General features: G+C 36.4%; 1 protein-coding gene across 4 annotated transcripts in view; it reads right to left on the minus strand.

Moving 5' to 3' along the window:
• The window catches only part of LOC134749602 (phospholipid phosphatase 2-like), a 56,589-nt gene that overhangs the window by 6,642 nt on the left and 24,124 nt on the right, over nt 1-25,823 (minus strand). The window contains exons 1-3 of one of the 4 annotated variants that reach the window (XM_063684617.1): nt 16,635-16,722; nt 11,939-12,035; nt 534-688 (exon numbers count right to left, since the gene is read on the minus strand). In XM_063684617.1, coding sequence (XP_063540687.1) covers nt 534-688; nt 11,939-12,035; nt 16,635-16,715 — 333 coding nt within the window. In that variant the 5' untranslated portion in view covers nt 16,716-16,722. Of the gene's footprint in view, nt 1-533; nt 689-11,938; nt 12,036-14,073; nt 14,147-16,634; nt 16,723-22,467; nt 22,522-25,823 lie in introns of those variants that run through there. The other 3 variants (XM_063684618.1, XM_063684619.1, XM_063684616.1) reach the window with 3 other exon arrangements.

A 25,823-nucleotide genomic window follows, 5' to 3' on the forward strand; every position in this document is an offset into this window, starting at 1 on the left:
CACGAACTGATTCAGTCAAACACACATCATGAGTTAACCGGCCGGCAATCGCCAGGCCGCTAGCTGAAACTTAAGGGGCCCATCCATTACCAGTCCGCCGCACGATATCGGCCTGTCAGTTGTTCGGAACTGTCAAATTTTTGTTCTCACTGACAGGCCGATATTGTCCGGCGGACATGTGTGTGGACGTTATTGGTCTAGGACGGCACGCCCGAAAGGCCAGACTGCAGGCGGACTGGTAATCATTGGGTGACGATATTAGCCTGTCAGTTAAAACAAAAAGTTGACAGTTCCGAAAAACTGACAAGCTGATATCGTCCGGCGGAACGGTAATCAGTGGACCCTTTAAAGGGGCCCAGTGACTATCAGTCCGCCGGACGATATCGGCCTGTCAGTTAGAACAAAAAGTTGACAGTTCTGAACAACTGACAGGCCGATATCGTCCGGCGGACTGATAGTCAGTGGGCCCCTTAAGTTGCGAATGTACACGTTCAATAACGCTATCCTTTAATAAATTATAAACTAATACTTACGGCTGTTAAAGGCATCAGAAGAACAGTAGACAACAGCACCACCTCATTGACAGTGTCTCCGTTGAAGTTGTAGCTTAGATTCGGGTCATTGCAGAAGAAGCCGCTTTTGTAGGAGGGGATGATGCCATACTCGTAAAGGCCGACGACGATAGTAACTGAAAAAGAAAGGAAATTCTATTTTCATCACACGTCCAGTAAATGTGGAATTTCACGCAGCGGGAATTATTATACTTATTTCTAGTATCGAATTTAAACTGTTGTGAGACATACTAACATTAATTGGATATTATATCTGGTGACCGAAGAGCTGGCGGCTTTCTCGCACAACGTATCAGCATTGCGATACAGCGGGGAAATGCCGCCAGCATCCTTGGTACAATGCCTCAAGGGCCTATTTTAGATTTAAGCTAGTTATTAATTTCGTTTACGTAGTACCACTGTATATATCTTGTATGTAAATAAATGTCTATTGGATATTTGAATTGTATATAGAAGTAGCTGCTTGCTCTCACACAATTTTGTTAGTGCGTGACGTACTTTATCTGCATTGTCACTTCCGTTCGGTTATGTGTTCAAAACAACTTCATTATGTGTTCAAAATAGCTTCAAGTCTGATTTATTCACGTTAAATCAGCGCAATCATTTTTATAGATAAATCACTTGTCATTTAACAATTTTCAGTCGTTGCCCCCTTCTTAGCCTCGGGTCGGCTTGAGGTCGTAATTGGGATCTCGTGTCGTTGGACTTTTCTTTGTTTCGTATGTTTTCGGAAGGATTTCATTTATTAAGCAGATTAAACCACGATTAAGTGTTTTATTTTTCGGTAATGTAGGTATCAACGATTTCTTATCTAGAAGGTCGTTAGTTTTCAGTGTTTTCACCCCAACTCATTAAATAATATCTTGCCCGCCGATACGTTTATAATTCTCCGTGATTCGTTGAGCAAGATTCAAATACGAATGTATAGATCATTAAATATTTTCAAATTATATAAATATCTTAATATCAGGAATAGTATACAACATATAAAACATAATATTGTCTTACCGCGATAGTTACTCATGAAATAAAACTATGAAAATCACCAGCCACCTCCACACCACCGTTTCAGCGTTTCTGAAAATTCATCCCCTAAGGTGGTGGAAAGCGGGTTGAAAATTTGTACCGGTAACAGACATTTTTGTGTGTTTTAAGTGAAGACTGTGAAATCCCCAATCTCAGATTATGTTATATTATTGTGTTTTATGTTATTATTTAATATATAGATCATTTCTGTTAATATTTCTGAACAAAATAACCCATTTCACAGCTCCAGTGTCCTTATGATGTCACTTCGCTATCGCCCTCGTTTGGCATTGACTTTGAACAGTTTGAACCCGCGCACGGCGTTTGCAAAATGGCGCATCAATTGGCTAATCTGGTTCCTGGTTCTTTAAGAAAGGCTGAATTCATTTGGGGGAGGAAAAACCTTGATTACATGTTCTTTTGCTTTGAAATATGGTAGATAATTGCGACATAAATTTTGTCAAAATACTTCTACAGGAAGCTAGTTTTAAGTACGTATGCAGGGTAATTTTGGTAATAATAATCCGTACGGAGCCCTTCGTGCGCGAGTCCGACACTCACTTGGTCGGTTTTTTGAAAGTTTGAAGATCGTATAGGTCCGGAAATACCGCCGGGGACAATAAATTCCATAGTTTAGCTGTGCATTGTGCAAGGAAAAAGTTTGTGAAGAAACGCACAGGTGAGGACTGGTCCATCTAAGTGGTGAAGATGGAAATGTCGCGTAAAGCGGTGGCGGAAAGAAGCGGCCGGGATTAATCCGAACAATTTCTCGGAGCACTCCCCATTATCCATGCGATAGAAAATGCAGCTATAGGGCCAATATATGTAATATACACGGCGGCTAAAAACTAAGTGCATCTGCATTCCCGTTGCCAGGGAGGTTTTAGGATTATACTGAGCAACTTTTACTATGGGACCAACCCCGAAAACGCGAAAAAAAATTTGACTGTTTCACACATTTTGGCTGGTCAATTTTCTATGGGAGGGTAATTTTTTTTCGCGATTTCGTGGTTGGTCCCATAGTAAAAGTTGCTCAGTATAATCCCAAAACCTTCCTGGCAATGGGAATGCACTTAGTTTTTAGCCACCCTGTATAATATGGTAGCTATTGTAGATGTTTTCTATGAAGCAGTAGATTTTTTTTACAGCAGCATTTTAGCCGATTAATAGTGGCGCCATGCCACACTATTTATTTATTTACTAGAGATAAATCACAAATTTTACATGGTAATTGATAAAAAGTATCGTTAAACCAGAATGGTTTGTCTCGATACTCCATTCCGCAGTACTTACATAATCAAATATACAATACAATACTTAGGTACACATCCAGTTCGTAAACAACACAATAATTGCAAAGAATCACAAGTGAGCGCATCTCTTATCACACCGGCCGCGGCCGGCCGAGCAAAACTAGAACCGGTCGGCGCCTACTCGATACAGGCTGCTCCATTTATGCTATACGAAATAACATAATTATTCAATTTCTTTTTTAAGAATATTTCCTATATTATTTGGTGTTATCTTATCTTTCCATTCTTTAGGTAACTTATTTATTAGGTCTGGTATGATGTAATCTGATGTTCTTCTACCATAAAAAATATTAAATTGGGGCTTTCGAAGCATTTGATTTGTTACTTGCCTCGTATTTATTGGATGAGAGATTAAGTGCTGAATTTCACTTCTAAAGTATTGCTCTTTTAACATATGGTATTTAAACTTTGTGTGAATCGGCACCAAAGGTGGCTATATCGCCACCAAAGCGTATATTTTATAGGTATACATACATTTATGTATTTATGCTCCAATTATAGTCCCTCTTTGGCTCGTGTAGTCAATAAACCAAAGCATTTGAACAATAGTTCTAAAACTATAATTCTATCAAGGTTTGACCAAGCGTGAGGTCGACTCAAGCTTTAAGGGTTCCGTGTTCCGTCATTAGAACTAAAATATCGACCTAGCTTGACTTCACCACTGGAGGGCTTGGTGACTTTTTCTTTAGTATAATATATAAAAAACACAAATCAAAATCATCATTCGCTTGCCCTTGTCCCATTCACTTGGGGTCGGCGCAGCATGTTTGCATATATTTTCCTGCATGCACTTTTTTGTAGTTCAATTAATTTATATTTCATATTTGATATCTCTCGTTCAATCAACGGCCATCATACTCAGTATTGTTAAAATTTCTCAGTAAATTGTATTTACCCGGTTCCCGAGATACAGGCTGCGCCTAGTTTGGGGCCGATGGATATTAGCTTAATTGTAAAATCTAATTTATTATTTTTTGTTCAACCTGTGATGTCAACTTGTAAAATATTTGGTAAATAAACGATTTGTATTCCATACATCTCTGTCACCCGTCATCTCATCATTCACTTGCGTTAGTTTCATATCATCTTTCACACAGTCCATCCACCTTTTCCTAGGTTTTCCTCTCCTCGTACTTCCCTCCACATTCGTTCTTAATACCTTTCTCGTCACATGACTTTCATCCCTCCGCATCACATGCCCGTACCATGCTAGGCGATTTGCCCTTTACTTTTTCTGTTATGGGTGCAACTTTCAGGCTTCCTCTTATATACTCATTCCTTATCCTATCCATTCTCGTCACGCCACACATCCACCTTAACATTCTCATCTCCGCTACATGCAATCTCTTTTCATCCGTCATCTTTAGGGCCCAACACTCTGATCCATACATGACGACACAAACAAATAAATAAAATAAAATAAAATAAAAATCATTTATTTCGGACCACAGAAATCCATAACAGGTTAGTCGAACATGCAGGAACTTAAAACTATGTTAGATACAATTAATTATTACTTAACTTACTAGATATCTACAACTACAATACATACTTAGCTAGGGAACGATGCAGGCTCGACCAGTGCTGCATATAGCGACTATCGAGCCTACCCGCTATCACACTCAGGATACTGTTGCTACTGCCAAGCACTCTGCGACGCGTCGCGGCGGCGCGCTTTCTTATTGTGGCAAAGAAACCGTCTACCTGCGCGTCCGCGAACATGCCTGACGCGCTGCAGAAGCGAGGCAGACGCAACAGCACCCTGAAGGCGTTGTTGAACTGTACCCGAAGGGCGCTGATCGATCTTTGCGAATAATTAGCCCACAAGCTGCAGGTATAAAGAGAGGTACAGTAGGCTCTAAAGAGAGTTATTTTGACCTGAGCTGTACAACCTCTGAACCTATGTGCTATCATATTCGCTCTTATCGCCAGCGCCCTACGTTCCCTATCTATATCTGCGTCGTCACGCAGATTTTCATCGACTAAGTGGCCTAAATATTTGACACATGTCACTCGTTTAAGGGGTGTGCCATTTAGATATAACGGCGGTACAACAGATGGACATTTCGTCCCAGACTTAAAAACCATAAGTTCACTTTTCAGAGCGTTATAGTATTTGAGGCCATGTTTACATGCATACTTCTCACACACCTTCAGCAGTATTTCAAGTCCTCCCGGCGAGGGACTCAACAGCACCGTGTCGTCAGCATAGCTAATATTATTCATACATACTCCGCTAATATGGCAGCCGACATGTATGCTGCTGAGCTCCTCGATGAGAGCATTAATGTACATGTTGAAGAGCTTAGGAGACGTTCTCCCACCCTGTCTCACTCCGCACTCCAACCTGTATTCCTCTGACACTTCTTTACCCCATCTGACAACATTAACTTGACACAAGTACCAACTCCTAAGTATATGCACAATATCCGTAGGGACCCCCGCCTTTTCTAACTTGGCCCACAAGAGCTCATAATTAACCAGATCGAACGCCTTGGATAGATCCAGGAAACATGCATATATAGGAGTCTTCCGCTGTGTATAGTATTCGACGGTGTGCTTGAGGCCCAGTATCGCGCTCTCAGTAGATAGTTACAGTAGATAAACAAATCAAAATATATAATAAAACTATCTGATTTGTTCAATTAGGCTAAAAAACTAAAATTTCGACTTTAGAAAAAGAAATAAGAACCCATAAGTATAGGAACCATAAGCCATAAGTATAAGAAGAGAAGAGTAAAATTGATTAGACAAATAAACAATCCTGCAGGTCCCAATCTCCCAATGCAAAGGTAAGAGTCACATCTTTGGTTTTTAGTGTTCCGTGCAAAACTTTGTTTTGACAAACGGAACACTTATGGGATCACTTCGGTCTTGCAAATCAGTTAAATGCGTTTTTCTCAGAGACCGTTTGACGTAGATATCTAAAATTTGAAAAAGTTATAGTAATTACCACCACTAATATTGTAAATAAGTCAAAACCGCTTATTTCTTATTTCACGGGGATTTTTTTTGTTTAGAAATCCGGAAACATACAGGAAGACAGTTGGGCCGATATGGAAAATTATTTTTTTGTTTCGCTTCACAGTAAGTCCCATTATCAACAGGTCAGCATCTGATGATGGGATTCTGAACAGATTGAGGGAACTTTTCAGCTATAACCGACGCTCTCTATAAAGTCAAAGTCAAAGTCAAAATATTCTTTATTCAAATAGGCCTAGCAACAAACACTTTTAAATTGTCGTTTTTACATCAATTTGTGCATTTTCTCGCGGAAAATTATACATTTACATAATACGCTAGGTAAAAAACCGGCTAAGTGCGAGGCGGACCATTACCACCGTTACGCAAAAAACGGCAAAAAAAATGTTGTATGCGGTTACCTAAATATTTATTTTATTCTGTTTTAGTATTTGTTGTTATAGCGGCAACAGAAGTACAATCATCTGTGAAAATTTCAACTATCTATCTAACTAGCTATCACGGTTCATAAGATACCTACATCCTGGTGACAGACAGATGGACAGTGGAGTCATAGTAATAGAGTCCCGTTTTTACCCTTTGGCCTAAAAAAGGGCTGCTGATGAAGACCATAAAATGACGGCACACTGTTCTGTGCAGTCGGTTCTTTTTAGGGTTCCATACCCAAAGGATAAAAAAGGAATCCTATTACTAAGACTCCGCCGTCCGTCTGTCTGTCACCAGGCTGTATCTCATGTACCTTGATAACTAGACAGTTGAAATTTTCACAGATGATGTATTTCTGTTGCCGCTATAACAACAAATACGGAACCCTCGGTGCGCGAGTCCGACTCGCGCTTGGTCGGTTTTTATTAACAATAATTCCCAAAAGGATCCCTAAAATCCCCATATTACGTAACTCGCTCTCGCTCCTAGAGCCGATCAAAGCCATTACACTTTATGCAATCCTATCCCCTCATACCATATTTCAAAACAGTCATACATTTGTATGGTACAGGTTGACATACGACTTTTCTCTGTATGACCACTATAATGGTCTGCATCCTCACGTTGCATCCCACATGTAGAAGTACACGTGTCATAACACTGCATGCTTGAAATCTGTACAATTTTGAACTTTATCTCGTTGGAATAAGTGGTAAATGAAAGGGGACAGACCAGAATATTCCAAATATTATTATTATATAAGGCCTAGATTCTGCGATCTCCCATAGCTTGAAATTGCGTTACATATTTAGATTTTTTAAGGGTCCGCAGCAAGCTCGGTTCTCTTCTTATAGGTATTACCACCTATTATTAAACAAAATTTTGTCTCTAAAAAATAAGCTTAGATAAAGAACTACTTTATTAGAATATTTCTCGAACGTTCACTGGAAGACATTCCTAACAGGAACAAGTCCACCTTTGTGTACGTGTTTTTAGAGTTTTATATTCGATTTGTTTTGTGCATTAGAGTTAAAAATACTCTTACTTTTCTTCTTAAAGAACTGCTATTAGTACAACAACAAGTTTAGTTCTACTACTCGCCACTAGATGGCGGTAAGAGGTTAAGAATTAAAAGTAGCGTATTCTTTTTACTATTCTTTTGCGAAGTTATTGTTTTGAAATACCTAATAAGTTATATCGTTACATTTATAAAGCGTGTATGTAACTAAAGGTAACTAAATTTATTTGTCTATGTATATTACCAAAGATAGATATAACTCCGTAATAGATGGAAAAAACGTGCCTCGAAAATCACGAAAATTTGATTCTCGATCAGATGGCAGACTACCTTTGGCCTACTCTCGTATAGAGGGCGCTGACGGTTTCGTTTGTTATTTAACAATTTTAACGCATATCAGTGAAAGAACATGGGTCAAAATCATAAAAATAATTAATGCAAATAGAAAAAAAATCATTTATCCATATTTAAATACATTTTATCGTATTTTTATAAATATTCATTTTTAGTTTTAAAGTGTGTCGATAGATGGCAGTGAATTTTCTGTGGTTACAAAATTTACTATGACAGTACCGCTATCTTATTATATCCTCATTGATATTACTTTCATTAAAACACTTTAAACTAAGCTAGCGTTTAATACACTATTTAGTAATATGAACGCGTCTACCGCGATTTAACCCAGTTGGAACGTCGGATTTAACGTAAAAATATTGGAATTATATCGCGGTAAACCCGTTCATATCACTAAATATTTTCATTAAATAGGTAATTAAGTAACAACTTGGTTTTTGAAACCATGGTATCGGATTGAATGCTCGAAAATATCGTGATACGGTATCACAGACTACATAGTATATACATACGGCTTTGTAAACTCAGTAGGGCTAAGATGGTCAGTTTTTTATCATCTATCATAATGCCTGTGACGTTATAACAATTACGTAAGTGCGAAAGTGACGCATGACATGACAAGTGACAAAAATGCGACCATGATACCGCCGCTGTGGTTGTAAGTAATCGATTAAACTATTTATGGATAGCAATTAACGTCCTTTAGTCACGTGGTTGGTGATTGATTGTGTTCAGCAATTATCAATTTGCTGGTTTAATTAATGCACTACCACAGATAATTTCAGTCGAGCATGATAAACGCAGCGAGGTACTTATTGTGCAATTTAGATGTTTTTTTATTATAGAATAATAGGAAACAGGATATTATATATATTATCAATGAATGATTATTTAAAACAAAAAATATTTTTTAAAATTTTAGACAAATCCAGTCAGGTAGGTACCTAACATAAAAAAAAATATAGACGGACGGACGGACGGACAGAAAGAATCGCACCATAAGGGTTCCTTTTGTTCCTTTTGGTACGGAATCCTAAAAACATCCCGGCCAAACACAAAACACACACTTGTACAAAGGTACAAAACAAACTGTTTCCGTAAGTTTAGTTTCAAGCTATTTCAAGAATGCTTTGAAATAATCTAGGTATTTTAATAGGTACCTCTGGAACGCAAAATAATGTTTTGCAGCGAGTTGAGATCGGAATCTCTGATAAAATTAAACCATAATAACTATAACCTCTTCGTCATTCCTTTGTGCCTCGGCATTCGCGAAGCGCTGTTTAAAAACCAAGCAGACGAGATTTTAGCGAATAAAATACTTGGGAGTAAAAAACCGTGAAGAAAGCATACTTTGGCCGGATGGTAAAGATTCCTTAACGGGGCAAAACAACACCTTGAAAAGATATGTTGTTTCGAATAAAAAGGTACCTTTGGAATGAAATGCTTGCAAAGTTTCGCCATTCAGTGCCGAACAAAATCTTGAAGTGTTTATTTTTTTACCAGAATAACACGAATTAAGTACCTATGAGCGGATTTCATATTCAGAAGCACAAAACATGTTTCTAACCAAGTTGTTTTTAAGGTTTATTTAGTAAAAAATAATTCCAGCTATTTTTAGTATATTTAATTTTCAGGATCTTTCCTATTGTTTAGTTAGAAGTATATTATTTTGAAATGCCTTCAGCTTACACCAGTCCAGTCTGTGTTGAACGTGCCCGTTGCGTTTTTACATAAATTAACAGCCAAAATGTATAAAAACATGTCGCCATTACCGTTTCAAAAGATAAGATAGATTTTTTTTTTACAAACCAGTACGCTTGGAAAGTTCATCGACTCGATTTACATTTAAAAAAAAGAGAGACTGCGATTGCGTGCATTCTGCCACATGCAGCGCCCCACGTGTGCCATAAGCATTTTTTCCTTTTTTTATTCGTGTTCATGTTTTTTTTAAATTAATACAGTGTGACTTCAGCGGCACTATAAAGTAAATGACAAACATATAGTTGGTCAAACCAAATTAGCAGTAAATAAGAAAAAAAAAACTATACTCATCCTTTTCTTTTGGGTGCTAGAACTAGTGTAAGACAAAGATAGTATAATTCTCTCTGTCTATGTCTGTTATGAAGCACACGCAGTGCAGGTGTTATTTTAAACGTCAAACTTTTATGAAATTATGACGTATAAATAACACTGGCTCTGCGTGTGCTATCAAAATCACTGCAGACTTTTCTTGGTCTAACTCTATGTAGAATAAAATGCGTTCAACAAAAAAAGGCAAACTAATTTTAAACAAACAAATCATTATTATTTTAGGTATTATTCGCGTATCATCAGACTCGGGTTTAAATCCATCTGCCAGATTATGCGATTTTTGTTTAAAGAAAAGATAATAGGGTAGATATTTGCTGAGAGGGTCGAATAGATTTACCCGAGTTGAAGTACACATTTAAAGACCATCATAGCTATGATCATAGCTATGATGATCGTAAGTAGCTACGTCAAAATCAAGTATATTATTATTAATTCTTTATTTCAGATAATTATTTTATCCATAGAATTGTTAGTTTGGCATAAGCCAATGAAATGATGATGAGCTAATGAAATATTTAGTAGGTGGTAGTAGTAAGCAACTAACGTAGTCATAAGACTACGTTAGTTGCTTACTACTACTAAATATTTCATTATTTACACATAGTTCAATCCAGAATTTCAGGAAGGTACATGTATAATCCACCCTGTCTGCTATGACCTTGAGTATACTGTTGTGACTGCCCCGAACCCGACACAACAGAGACGCTATTCGCTTACGCCTGACGGCATAGAAGTCGTCAGTTCGTTCCGCGGCGAACATCCCTGAAGCGCTGCAGTAACGAGGCAGTCCCAACAGCATCCTGAAGGCGTCGTTATATTGGATTCGAAGGGCGTTGTATGCCTTTTGAATATAGTTGACCCATAGACTGCTCGTATAAAATACTTGACAGTACGCCTTGAAAAGGGTAATTTTGACTTGTTTCGAACAGCGAGCAAATCTACGGGCCAACATGTTACTCCGCACCGCCAACGCCCTCCTTTCCCTTTCGATATCCAGGTCATCTTTCAAATTTTCACACAGGATGTGTCCCAAGTATTTAAATTGTGTAACTATTATATAATAATTTAAATGAAAATAGCATCAAAAAACAACGATTCATGGCATTCCAAATCCAAGCTCATCATCGCTTTTTATTATAAAATCAACACATATTTTTATCACTATGATCTTTTAAAAAGTTAACCATAATTCAAATAAAAAAGAGTAAAGTTTGAAATTCCAATAACATGTCACTAGTCACTTTTATTTTTTTAAGCCGTATATGTATCATGATACCAAGAACGAATTAAATCGGTTCGATGAAACGAACGCCAATTCGGGAAGGTATTAATTTTAAATTGATATTTTAATGAGTGAAATATGTGTTTTAGTATTAATTTCGTGCCCGTCGGGAAATTGGCGCTTAACACGTCGGCTTAAGATCCTTTTTTATGAGGAAGAACACTTCCTCGAATATAAAAAAAAAGATTGCTTAAAAAGTTTCTTAAGTAGTTATCCAAACTTGCATAAATCCTTATAATCCTTACCTCAAGTTTGACACTGACATGACATATTCAAAATTCAAAAAAAATCCAAATTCAATATTATTTATTTGTAACATGCAGTGAGTTACAGCCGTTACAGGTGTGTCGAATCCTCCGTTTAAGTTAATATAACTTGTATTAGGATGAATTCGCTCTTTCATACAAGGTTCCGACCTTCCGACTTATGTATCTTATGATTATTTAATTAGGATCTAGCATTTTATTTAAAATAATAGTTGGGGGACCGCTAGGGACTGCGTAAACTAAAGCGGCCCTTTGATTATCAGTCCGCCGGACGATATCAGCCTGTCAGTAAGGGCAAAAATTTGACAGTTCCGAACAACTGACAGGCCGATATCGTCCGGCGGACTGGTAATCAGTGGGCCCCTTAAGGGTCGGTTGCACCAAACCGTCTGCCACCGTTAAAGCGGTCGCAAAATTTTATAGTATGGAAAGTTTCATAATTATATATTGTGTAGTTGACTGCTGAGTGACGTTGATCAGTCCGCTACATGTGGTTGGTGAAACTGGCCATTTCCCTCGTACTGACACAAGCGAGATGCATTTGAGTTGACGCAGTCGTTTATCACGTCACGTCAAAATGACACAAATATCAAAAGATAAATGCTTACCGGCTGCGAATATGGGAATGTCGAGAAACACATTCCACCAAATACTGTGTTTTTTCTCTGTTGAATTCGAAGTGGATTGAGACTCCAAGTCTCTTCTCTGAAAGTAAAGAAAATAATCATTAAAATACAAAATAATCACGTCAATTATTTCAAGCTTGATGCTGTTTGAAATAACCAGAAAAGGCAACAAAGAAAACTCATTAGAAACTATAATAAATCACAATCCTTAACCTTCAAATGTTTCCCTAAAGCTGAGCTGAAGCGATCGATCCAAGGTCAACGTGACCTTAGATTTACATTTGACCTTCGCTGGCGGTAACCTTTAGGCACGAAGCCGAAAATTATGAAGGACTCTTGTCCCTTACCATTGGAAGTTTTATTAATTTCTATTTTAGATGTAGACAATTTTTAGAAAAACTAATCTTTATCCTAAGACCAAAGAGGATTCTTGATTTTCGAGGCACGTTTTTTCCTTAGACGGTATCCATCTATTACGCAGTTATATTTATGTCGAGTTATTATATCTATCTTTGCTAAGACCTAAGGTTAACCTTTCGACGCCTTGTCAAACACAAAAACCCGGACCCGGACTCGGATGCCACGTGTCAAAACTGGAATTGAACTTTATGCATATGCACGTAACAACGTGCGTGCGTTTAATCTGAGACGGATTAATATAATCCGTCTTGTCGGACCTACGGTTAGGATATATCCGTCGTTGGGCGTCGAAAAGGTTAAGGTACCGTTTGGATTCAGACTACAATACCATTTAATTACTGCTGCAGTAATGTGGCGCAAGTGCCTGACTCATTTAAATTTACAACTAGTTTTGGTCTGGAAATTCCTAATACCCTTCTGACCTTAAAAACTGTGTCAAAGTACCGTGACCGTATTTAAAGTGCCTTGTAACTGTAAGCGTAGTAATTTCTCGTAAATAATACTACGCACGTTTACATAGAAATATAAATTGTATAACTTAATGCTCAATCACACTTTTCTACGTCTTCGCCATTTCTTCCTCGCGTTGTCCCGGCATTTTTCCACGGCTTATGCGAGACTGGGGTACGCTTAGCAACTAATCTCAAGAACTGGCGTAGGCACTAGTTTCTACGAAAGCGACTGCCATCTGACCTTCCAACCCAAAGAGTACACTAGGCATTATTGGGATTAGTCCGGTTTCCTCATGATGTTTTCCTTCACCGAAAAGCGACTGGTAAATATCAAATGTTATTTCGTACATAAGTTCCGAAAAAATCATTGGTACGAGCCGGGGTTTGAACCCGCGACCTACGGATTGCAAGTCACGCTCTTACCGCTAGGCCACCAGCGCGCACCAGATGTACCTACCTCCATCATTCGTGTGACTCCACAGTTCCAATCAGATCCTTATCTGTGGCCTATGAAACTGTTAGTTTACGTTATAAAAATAGTTTAATAGGTTAAGTGTATAAAAACTGAGCGCATCTCGCCATCTAACGTAGCAGTTTGGCAAGAATATATATGTTTAGTAAGTTGTAAATTTGAATATAAAAAATAAAATAAAATGCTTTTATTTCAGACGAGTCACTCACTCCATACACACATTAAGATTACAAATAAAAATAAAAATTCAATTACAAATAAATAACATAAAAATTCAGGAACAAATAAATAACAAATTATAAATTATAAACTGATATAACCTACGCCGCTGTGGCCCAGTGGCCGAATGGCACAGGCACCTGCCGCGATAGCAGAGGACGCTGGTTCGATTCCAGCCTGGGGCACTGGAGGCCTTGGTCATTTTTTCTTAGTATATGACATTTATAACAGTTTATAATTTATATAGTAGTGTTTCTACTTAAAAATAAAAAAACAAATTAAAGTATTTTCTGTAAATAATTTAATTTGTTCTAATACTTCTAACGAAATTATAAATTATAATACTTATATAAATAAAAATAAATAAAAAATATATACAATTACATAAATATATGTCTTAAATTGAAATTTGTATAGACCACCATTTTTGCTGTATTTTTATCACAAAATATTTTTGAACGCGCATTAACTTCTTGCTCATAAAAATGCGTCCACGGACACTATTTTACCTAGTTATTTATCAGTAAATAAATTAAACAAAAATCAATATTTACCGGCACCATTTCATATGTCCTAAAATCCATTTTCAGATCTATATTTCACTTAAGCGCAACTATTTATATACACAAAAAATAGCACACACAAACACACTTTACATTTATATCGACTAGCACTTTACAACTGATTTACTTTTGTTCATTATCTATTGCTAATTCACTTCCAGATAAGGATTGATAGTAAAAATATTACGCATGGTAGGGCATTGAAATCGTTTACTGAAGAGTCATTGCATAAAGTCACCGCCAAAAAGCCACTCCCCAATCGTAGTTACGCTTTCATTTTAAAATGACATGCGTTAATAAGGTATATGAAACTTATCATGAACTTTCAAGTAACATCTTTTATTTATTTATCATAAAGTGTACAAACAATTTTCTAACAATTATATTCCTCGCCAAACTGTTTGCAGTTTGTTGGCGAGATAGCGCTCATTTTACAGTTTAAAGTTTAAACATATAATTGTGGTATTTTCTATAAAAAGCGACCTCATTGTCGATGGCGCTTACGCCATTATAAACGATGCTCCGATATAAATACAATGCCGCGCGACTCTGTGCGGCGTAAGCGCCATCGACAATAAGGTCCCTTTTCATAGAAAATGCCCCAATTATGCTATGCACTATGCACTAAAAACTAAACTTAGATGCTATTCGAAAAGCGAACATGCATGGCGATAACTTATGGTGACAATTAAAAAAGATAAAGTAACCTTTGAAACAATTTTAACAACTAATTCAGTTATCGCACTTAAACTATCGTGAGACATATTTCAAAAACCGTACTGATAAATATAACTAATTCAGTTAATCTACTAAATCTATGTCCGGTACTCAGAGCTGGTTTGAAATTTATACAGGACTCAATTTTAAGTGTCATCTTTCCTAAGTCAATCTAGTAAAGTAATTCATTCAAATCGTTAAAAAGGTCGTTGAATATCATCCCTGTTTTTTTTATAAAAAAAGACTTCATGACCTACAGGTCTAAGATGCTCGGCTTTTTATCATCTCTCATCATGCCTGTCCCGTTTAAACAAATATGTAAGTGATAAAGTGACGCATGATATGACAAGTGATAAAAATGCGACCATGATACCGTTGCTGGTGTAGTGAAAACATTGTTAAAAGTGGTTAAAGTCAATATCAGATATCAATGTGTCATAAATATTTCAGAATCATTTCTTTCTTTGTAAGATTAGATATAGGTAGGTAAAAACAGCAACGCTCTTAGCTGTCCATTGGTGAACCTTATTAAAAAAGGCATAAGGTCCAATGTACAGTTAACAATGTGGCTGTGGGCGATGGTACATAATGTATACACGGTGTTACTTGAGCCACTGTCAAGTGGCAGTAACGGTTTTCAGTGGCCCACTGAAAACCTGAGACACCCCAACACCCCAACAGATTTTTTTATATTTTGAACTCATTTTGAGTATTTATTATTTAATGCGATAAATATTTAAAAAAAAACATTCGTTGTTTAGTTTTTTTAACAATTCTATTCAACTGGTAATTCTACACAAGATGCTTCGTAATTTTAGTGACGTCAAATAATTGCTAGTTACCATCGTAAACACTGTTAACTGACCATTTGCATACCTTACTGCAAAGAGATAAGATAAGGTTTACCAATGGCCAGTTAAGGGTGTTGCACATTGACAAATAACGTGTCAAATGCTAGTTATTGATATTTTTGTATTACAAACTTGTAGACCGGGCATGTAAAAATAATAATAAAAAAATACCTCCATTAAAATATAGCGCAATCGATTCTGAACAAACTGTTTTTAGGTTTTCAGTGGGCCATGAAACACCGTGTATATAAATGAGCTCATTTCTTTTTTCGTGAGATTAGATACGTATACCTAAATGAGCTATTTCACGGCATTACCACGCATTACTCATAGAGGATTGACGGAAATGAACAGTGTTTCAGATTATGTTATCTACAATATAGTATTCGCATGATGATGATGACAAAATAGGAAATTCTAAAAAAAATTTTTTTTTTTTTAATTTTGTCAGTTTTCAACCTCTACTGTGGCTTAAGGATTCAATACCGTGCGAATTCACACTACACCAGCATTACTGCTACAGTATTGCAGCCGACTGCATTGCTGCAGGAAACGTTAAATCGTTTTATCGAGAAATTAAGGTCTCCGCGGAAGACCAGCGTCAAAATACCCGAAAGGTAACTTGACACCAAGCTGAGGGGAGTTCTTTTCAATGACGATTATGTTTTATGTTGATAAATGTGTTGTATTGTAATATATTTATGCAATATTGTAAGCGTCCTGAATAAGTTTATCTTCTTTCTTTCTTTTTTACGAAACGTCAGTTTTGTTAATGTCAAAATTGGCAGTCAAAGGTTTAAAACGTGTAAATAACAGGAAATTGCAGAAGCCCATACAATGTCCTTTTATCAATGTTTTATCATCTGGCGGGCTTAAGCTTGTTTGCCACGGACGTGTAAAAATCCCATGTTTCTTATTGAAATTGCAATTATTGTATTCCCACACATAGTTCACACTTTGCATTACGACAATTTAAACGCATACCTGACTCTGCCTTCTTATTATTGTTGAAGAAATCCTCTTTATTTCCCCTATACTGGTTTTGAGAGGCGAATCAAGCACCATTTTTAAATTCACTATTAAACTAACATACAAGCACTGTGGTTAATACTGTAATGGAGACTTGTTCTAATTCCTATTGTTTTAATAATTAAGTGAGTAATTATAAGGAAACTACGTTCAAACGTCATCTCAAATCAGCTGTTCCTGATCATTACTCATTCGGAGCTATTAGAATTTATTGTAAGTACCTACTTACAACAAATTTTAGATGGCGCCAATGAGTGTCTAAGTGGCGCCGCTTGAGACGATCAGGGATTGTGCGCTTTGAAGGGTCTACCACCGTGTGGCTTCAAGGGATTGTAGACTTGAGTAAGTATATGGATTTAACTTCAACTCGATACCTCCACGCGTTTACGAGATAAAGGGTTTACAGACAGACGGACGGATGGTTTCGTTTTTTGCTTTTGAGGTACGGCACCCTAAAAATGTGTAGCTTTTTGAAGTCGCGAGAAGCTTTATCTAGAGCCACTTCGCGCGCCGCTTCGCTTCGCGTTCGCGAGTTGTACGCAGCGTAAGATCGTACAGTTTCCACAATTTTAGACATCAGAAACGTGAGTGACCCGTTTTATTTTAAAAACATTTGTTTCTTGAGAAACATAGTGTCACTATACAAAGTTATTTGTGGCTGAAAATTCAACTTTTGAAAAATGGATCAACGTCACTATTCGAATGGTTCTATAATATGTCATACATAGGGGTTCTATAATATGTCGCATTATTTGGTGACACGCCTGTGCCGTGAGGCCCAATTAAAGGGGCCCACTGACTATCAGTCCGCCGGACGATATCGGCCTGTCAGTTGTTCGGAACTGTCATATTTTTGTTCTAACTGACAGGCCGATATCGTCCGGCGGACTGATAGTCACTGGGCCCCTTTAAAGGCCCGAATTCACTAGCTTTCCTGGGTGGTCATGCTTCAAAACTTGTATCACCGAATTAGGCGTGTCACCAAATACTGCCAGTTTACCCTAATTGTTATATGTCCGAGTCTCACGGAAGTTTTGTCATAAAATTAATTGCATTTACCCTCAGCTTATTGACTTTAGATTGCCATTTATAAATAGCGTAACATAAATCTAAAATGCATAACTTTAATATCAATAGCCATGTTTGCACGCTTTAGAAACTAAAGGTGGTACATCCCATACATACTGGATACTTATTACGTTTTAGTTTAGTGATTGAACGTTATTCACTCCTTACGCGACAAATGATAGTCGTATTTTAACTTCAAGTTAGTAGTTTTGTTTATGCTGTTGGAATAAAATATTGGAATTCTATTCCCACTAAAGACTTGTCTGTTTGTTATTGTTAAAAGGATTTTATAAATAATATTTTGGCACAGTTCAGTGTCAAGAATTGATTTCTGTGGCACTTCACACCTTGGTGCAGTCGTAATCAATTTGAAAGCCGCTAGAGATTTCATGATATTGTCAATATCATAAAATATGAATTGGCAATTTGGCACATAAATCTGTACAGTCACCTGCAACAGTATGTTACTCTTCGAAGGCCGCAAAAATATGTGACACACTCTTATGGCTCTACAAATAAGATCGTGTCAGATATTTTTGCGGCCTTCGTTGTGTAACATATTATTGCAGGTGACTCCATCCATCCACCAACACACATCCATCCATCCATCACACAGAATGCATCCATCGTCACAAAATAAATGATGATGTGAGAAACCATGTTTTTGTATCTCGAATACTAAAATAGATTGATTGGCCAAATTACTATTCAATCATGCTGCCTAAAACGTTACATCCAATTTTAGCAAAACTCTACCTAAATATGTGTCGGTTTAGAATCTTTCTTTAAAAATGGACAGGCAACGCCGCGGGATAAAACTATGGTTCGTTATAAATAAACATATATTTTAACCATCGTTAGCGGTCAAAGGCGCTACGGGTTATCCGTAGGTTGTGGATGGAAGTATGCGAGAGTAACCACAAGTTAAAGTTATTTTCAATAATTCAAACGTTATCTTCTTCTTCCTCGCGTTGTCCCGGCATTTTGCCACGGCTCATGGGAGCCTGGGGTACGCTAAGTCCGCTTTGTAACTAATCCCAAGAATAGGCGTAAGCACTAGTTTTTACGAAAGCGACTGCCAACCCAGAGGGAAAACTTAGCCTTATTGGGATAAGTCCGGTTTCCTCACGATATACAAACGACTGTCACTATCAAAGATGAGGAACTGGAAATGACCAAAGTACAGTATTTCTGGGTTTGACGTTAGATTCCAAGCTGCAATGGGGCCCTCACATAAATATTCTCGCAGGCAAACTCAGTTCTGCAGCATATGCAGTATGCAAAATGCGTCATTTAACAGACGAAAAAACAGCAAGATTAGTGTATTTTAGCTACTTTCATAGTATCATGTCATACGGCATCTTGCTTTGGGGTAATGCTGCTGATATCAATTCCATTTTTGTACTGCAGAAGCGCGCCATTCGTTCAATTTATAAAATGAATGTTAGAGATTCGCTCAGAAATAAGTTCAAAGATATTAATATACTAACTGTATACTGCCAATACATTTACGCAAATATTGTGTATGTTCATAAACATATCCATAATTTTAAGAGAAATTGTGACGTACATAATATTAACACAAGAAACAAGGACAAGTTAGCAGTGCCAGCCACACGGCTGCAAAAAATTAAAAATTCCTTTGAAGGTAATTGTGTACGGTTTTACAATAAACTGCCAAGTAGTATAACTAAGCTTCTAATGTTTAGATTTAAGACATACATTAAAAGTAAATTAATTTGTAAAGCTTATTATAGTACCAAAGATTACATTAATGACAAAACTGCCTGGGACTGAATGATATTTATGTTTGTTTTATTTCTTGTGCTGACATTTTATTCAATTTTTTGTATGTAATTTTGATACAGATTTTCTATTAATTTATTAATTGTTACCAATTGTCTGACATTTTATTCCCTTCTTGTATGTAAATTCTCTATTAATTTATTAATTGTAACCAATTGTATTTGTTCAAAATTTTATTTTATTCAGTGAATGTTTGTTATATTTTATTTTCTCTTGATTATGACTGTATGACTTGTCAAAAGTGCTTATTTTTAAGCCTACTTGAAATAAATAATTTTTGAGTTTGAGTTTGATGTTTCACCGGAAAGCGACTGATAAATATAAAAAAATATTTCGTAGGTACATTATTAAGTTTCGAAAACTCATTGTTACCAACCAGGTTTGAACCCGCGACCCCCGGACAAGTCGCACGGTCTTACCGCTAGCAAAGATAGATATAACTCCGTAATAGATGGATACAGTCTAAGGAAAAAACGTGCCTCGAAAATCAAGAAAATTTGATTCTCGTTCAGAGGGCGCTACTAGTTTTGGCCTACAGTCATATAGATGGCGTTGACGGTTTCGTTTGTTATTTAACAATTTTAACGCATATCAGTGAAAGAACATGGGTCAAAATAATAAAAATAATTAATGCAAATAAAAAAAATCATTTATCTATATTTAAATACATTCTATCGTATTTTTATAAATCTTCATTTTTAGTTTTAAAGTGTGTCGACAGATGGCAGTGAATTTACTGGGGTTACAAAATTTACTATGACAGTACCGCTCTAGTATAAGTTACTCTATGCCGCTAGGCCACCAGAGCTTGCTATTAAATTATTTACAAACAAAAGACGAAATGCGACGGCATATTTTTCCGAAAATGTTTTTTGTCTTGGTTCACTTATGTATAAAGCGGGGTTAAGTGTGCAGGATGTAACTTAAGATTAGCAGTGGATACAAACTCACAAAGAAAATATTCATTGCTTTAATCGCATGAGCACAAGATAAGTAAAGAATTATTACATTCATGTTTAAGGTAAATTTCACAAACACTAAACAATAGGTTATTCGTTAGGGTTCCGTACCCAAAGGACCCTAACGAAACAACACAACAACAAAAAGGGAAACGGGACCCTATTACTAAGACTCCGCTGTCCGTCTGTCTGTCTGTCACCAGGCTGTATCTCATGAACCGTGATAGCTAGACAGTTGAAATTTTCACAGATGATGTATTTCTGTTGCCGCTATAACAACAAATACTAAAAAGTATGAAACCCTTGGTGCGCGAGTCCGACTCGCTCGCACTTGGCCGGTTTTTTTACTATAGTCACACTCGACTTTCAACAAGTACAAGGTCAAAAGCTAAATAGTATCATATATTTATCGTACCTAAATGTATTTTTTCCGTAGAAAATTAAACATTTTTTTGACTCTATTATTGAAATCGGCTATAAAATGTACTCTCGTCAAATAATAATAATTGTTATTTGGTAACACATTTTAAATTAGCAAAATATCACGCATATTTTTAAGTGCTTACATATATGACACGCAAAACAAACGGTTTATATCTTTATTCAGGTTGGTTTCAAATTATCTATTATAAATGCCCTCTGAAATACAAGCACTTTTTATTAGATCATAAGTTAATTTGAAAAGTGAAAACTGCTTAAAAATATCACTAGTTTTATACTGCCATCTAGTGCCGAGTAGCAAAACTAACTTTAATCCCATCAAAGGACGGATAGATGGCGCTAGTATGTGCATATTATCAAATTATAATTATACCAAATTATACTATACAATAAATAGCTTAAGCGAGCGCCAAAAAGTCTAAGACTATGTAATGTAATAGACAATCGGCCGTGTTATCTATAATTAAGACTTATTATATCATATGATAAGAATTTAAGATAAGTTACGGAACAACTATTTAAATGGGTACCAAAGATAGATATAACTCCGTAATAGATGGATACAGTCTAAGGAAAAAACGTGCCTCGAAAATAACGAAAATTTGATTCTCGATCAGATGGCGCCACTAGTTTTGGCCTACTCTCGTAAAGAGGGCGTTGACTGTTTCGTTTGTTATTTATAATTTTAACGCACACCAGTGAAAGAACATGGGTCAAAATCATATAAAAATAATTAATGCAAATAAAACAATTATTTATCCATATTTAAATACATTTTATCGTATTTTTATAAATATTTATTTTTAGTTTTAAAGTGTGTCGACAGATGGCAGTGAATTTACTGGGGTTACAAAATTTACTATGACAGTACCGCTCTAATGCTATAAGTAGATAATATGTGCCATTCTCAACCAAAAGGGTACTTATTGTCGGTTGTCAATAAGCCGCTATTTCCATATAGCTTCAATTTGAAATCAACTTTATCACCTTATCAACTAGCGATAGTGGTACCTTTTGGTTGAAAACGTCACATATATGGGGCATTTTCTATGAAAAGGGACCTTATTGTCGATGGCGCTTACGCCGCACAGTGTTGCGCGGCATTGTATTTATATCGGAGCATCGTTTATAATGGCGTAAGCGCCATCGACAATAAGGTCCCTTTTTATAGAACCACATATGTGGAATAATATCCGAGTAAGAAAGTGTGAACAAAAACTTTTAAATATTTGGGGCATTTTCTATGAAAAGGGACCTTATTGTCGATGGCGCTTACGCCGCACAGTGTTGCGCGGCATTGTATTTATATCGGAGCATCGTTTATAATGGCGTAACCGCCATCGACAATAAGGTCCCTTTTTATAGAACCACATATGTGGAATAATATCCGAGTAAGAAATTATTATCTTTGCTTATAGGTATAATTTATTAAGAGCCACTTGCGCAAAATGGGGTTGGGGTTTCAAGCGTTCATAGGCTGCGGTGGAAACTTATTTTTGATTTAGTTGACTTACCAATTCTGTTTCACTGGTTGAGCATGGAATGACCATTTTTACTCAAAATTTAATAATTGATAGTTAAATATTGGAACTTGGAACGTATTTCAAAAATAAAAATAACGTCACTTTCACATATCACTCACTCCAAAAACGCGTCTTAGGCGGAAAAGCGTAATAGCCGTGAATAAAAATTATGAGGATAAGTTACTGAGTGTAAAATGGCGAATTACGCGGGAATTGGTATAAAACGCGATCTAATTTACGGGGTTTGCTGTAGTTTATAGTCTTATCGAAATAAACAACGAGTCACTTTTAAATTAATTCTAATGTTTTTCGCGATAACTTTTCAATTGATAGACGATTGAAACGATATCCTTGCTTTAAATACATTAAGTGATCATTTGATAAGGGATATACAGACGTATCTATATAATAGAGACACGTAATCTCTGTAAAAAATATTTTAGTCACAAGAATGCCGCCACCACACAATCGTATTTACGCTTTCATTTAGTGAATGGTGCAAGTAACCCTTAGCGGTTTAGGTATATAGTTATTTGTTATACAAGGGTGCAAAGTTGTATTTTACCCGCGAGTGTTTCAACACACGAGAAGTAAAATACATTTGCACCCGTGTGTAACACAAAACTTTTCCCCTCACTACCCATATAACCATTCCGGTCGCAGAATCATCAAAGTAGTAACTAAATGTCAGATGTGTCGAAACGGTGTCGTAACCGTTACTACACTTTGCGACTGTGTTTAGTTTTGGTAACTTAGTGTGGTCGCCGTGTGCACACAATGTGACCAGAATTGTTTCAGTAACTAAGTGTCGTCGCCGTGTGTACACTTTTCGGTAACAAGGTGTCGACACATTGTGTACACTTTGCGTTCAGTTTGTGACCAAATCTCTACACAATGTGTCGTAACGGTTACTGAAATGTTTCGAAACATTGTGACCGCAAATGACAATATAAAATACGTCTTGAAAACCAAGGTTTGTCAAACTGTCCATTAATAGCAGTGTTGCCAGATCGTCCCAAATAGGACGATTTTCCGTCCTTTTTAATGCCACACCGTGCCTTTGTCGTCCCTTCCGAACTACCGTCCCTTTTGGGCATCGAGCGTCCAGTAAAAAAGATTTAATGCCATGTTGTCAATGATTGACGTTATGAAGTTCGGGTCGCTACCTTCTCTTAGCGCCTATCCTTTTGAAGGTATGCTTTACAGTATTAAAAACCTGTTACGAAAAGGGGACCAACCATTGGCGCAAGTAGCGAATCGCATACAAGAATTGTCGAAATTGAATATAGAGACTACTTGCAAAAAATCAGATCCCGCCCTCAAAAACGAAATTTTACTGGAAACTGGTGAAAAAGTTTTTAAGACAGTCAGAATTAGTAAAAAATACTCGATATCTAAAAACAATAAGTTAATTTTTAACAAGCAGAAACGTCTGCGATCGATGCTATTAAGCTTAGACTAAATTTAAAAGTGGAAAAATTACTGCCTTGGGTGAGACTTGAACTCACGGCCTCTGGATAGAACTCCAGCGCTCTGCCGAGGCATCCAGAGGCCGTGAGTTCAAGTCTCACCCAAGGCAGTAATTTTTCCACTTTTAAATTTATTCTAAGCTTAAAAACAATAAGGACAAGTGGTTTCTAACTACTGACAAAAATTTAACAGAAATGCAATACGCTACTTGTGTAGAAGGAAAAATAAAAGTCTTCGGCGGGAATATAAAAAACAAATATATTTTTTTTGAGTTGCCATTTAAATCATCAAACATAAACATATATGCCACAGCGCTCATTTATGAAAATGAAGAATTGAGAGAATATAATTTAGACGACATTAAATGCAAAGTTTTTGCTATGGATTGCAATACCGAAATGGTATTCTTTCCAATATTATCAACGCTTCGATAAATAAACATTAATTATTAACATTCTCTAAGCATACGTTTTTTACCCTTATCTTGGCAAGGCTCAAAATATTTTAAATTTTAATATTTGTTCAGTGGTTGACCATACTAAACTATTATAAAATAACAAGAAAAAAACCAGGGTTTTCCACTTTACGAGTTTTCGCCCGGGAGGCTATTGGTCATTAAAATCGGTTCGTGGCTCGCAGTCTATATATTATATCACAACCATACGTTTGTACTTATTTAATACTTATTAAAAACTTAAACTACTAAAACGAATTGCTGAGATCATTATACAGGATAATTAAAAATTAACGACTTAATTATATTAGGTATTCTAGTGAGATCCTCATAGATAAAGAAAACATATTTAAAAAAATGCAAGAAATGTCACGGAACGCTCACTTTTTGTATGTACTTTATATGTAACAATATGTGAAAAATTAACTTTTATGCCAAAAAAACTTCTGGACACAATTCAAGAATCACCAATATAGTACCATGTTTTGTATGAAAAAAAAAGACCGTAATTACCTTTTGTATTGTTTTTGAGCTCCCGATATCCCCGATATGATATAATGAGGGTAGACAGAGCGCAGTCTACACAACTTTGACACCCACCCGCTATCTTCAGTCACCCGTGAATAAGATGCATGTAACTGCGTCGAAATATCGGGAGCTCAAAAACAATACAAAAGGTAATCACGGTCTATATAGGTAGTGAAACTAGCCGTGAATCATTCAACTCTTATAAAAACTTTTATGACAAAAACAAAAAATCTGGACACAATTTAAGAATCACCCGATTGCGTCGAGGAATCATTTGTATTTTTGTTTGTTTTATTTCCTTCTTGCTTCTTTTCTTTGTCATTTGTATTCTGTAGCAATTGGTTAGATCTGAAAATAAAGATAACTTGCGGTCACGTTGGGCAAAAAACTATGTTTAGTTTGTTTTCTCGGGACAAAAGGAACAGTATTAATATGCAAAATAGTAAGGCACTGAAATACCAAAACAAAAAGTCACAAATTTTTACGCAAATAAATCGTACTTTTTTGGTCTGTCACTATTATTTCTACGCCATTATAGCATATTTTTGAACCGCTCATACGAAAAGTACGTAAAATCGTACTAAAATGTGCGGTTTAGCCAAAAAGTACGATTTTAGTACGGTTTTGGGCGGGGTACGTTTTAAGTACGTATGCTATTCAAAAAGTACGTAAATAAAAGGGACGATCTGGCAACACTGATCTGAAAACAAATGAGTCCAAGGAGCCATTTTGCAAATCCAGTAACTTTGTTACTACTTTTGACATATGTCTACACAGTGTCTACACAGAGTCTACACAGAGTCGTAACATTGCGACTACTTTGTGACTGGAATTTTTCTCAGCCTTAAACCATATTTTTACATCATAATTACCAAGTTTAGTAGTATGTAAAGCG

Source organism: Cydia strobilella, chromosome 18, assembly GCF_947568885.1.
Source record: "Cydia strobilella chromosome 18, ilCydStro3.1, whole genome shotgun sequence".
Classification (NCBI taxonomy): Eukaryota; Metazoa; Arthropoda; class Insecta; order Lepidoptera; family Tortricidae; genus Cydia; species Cydia strobilella.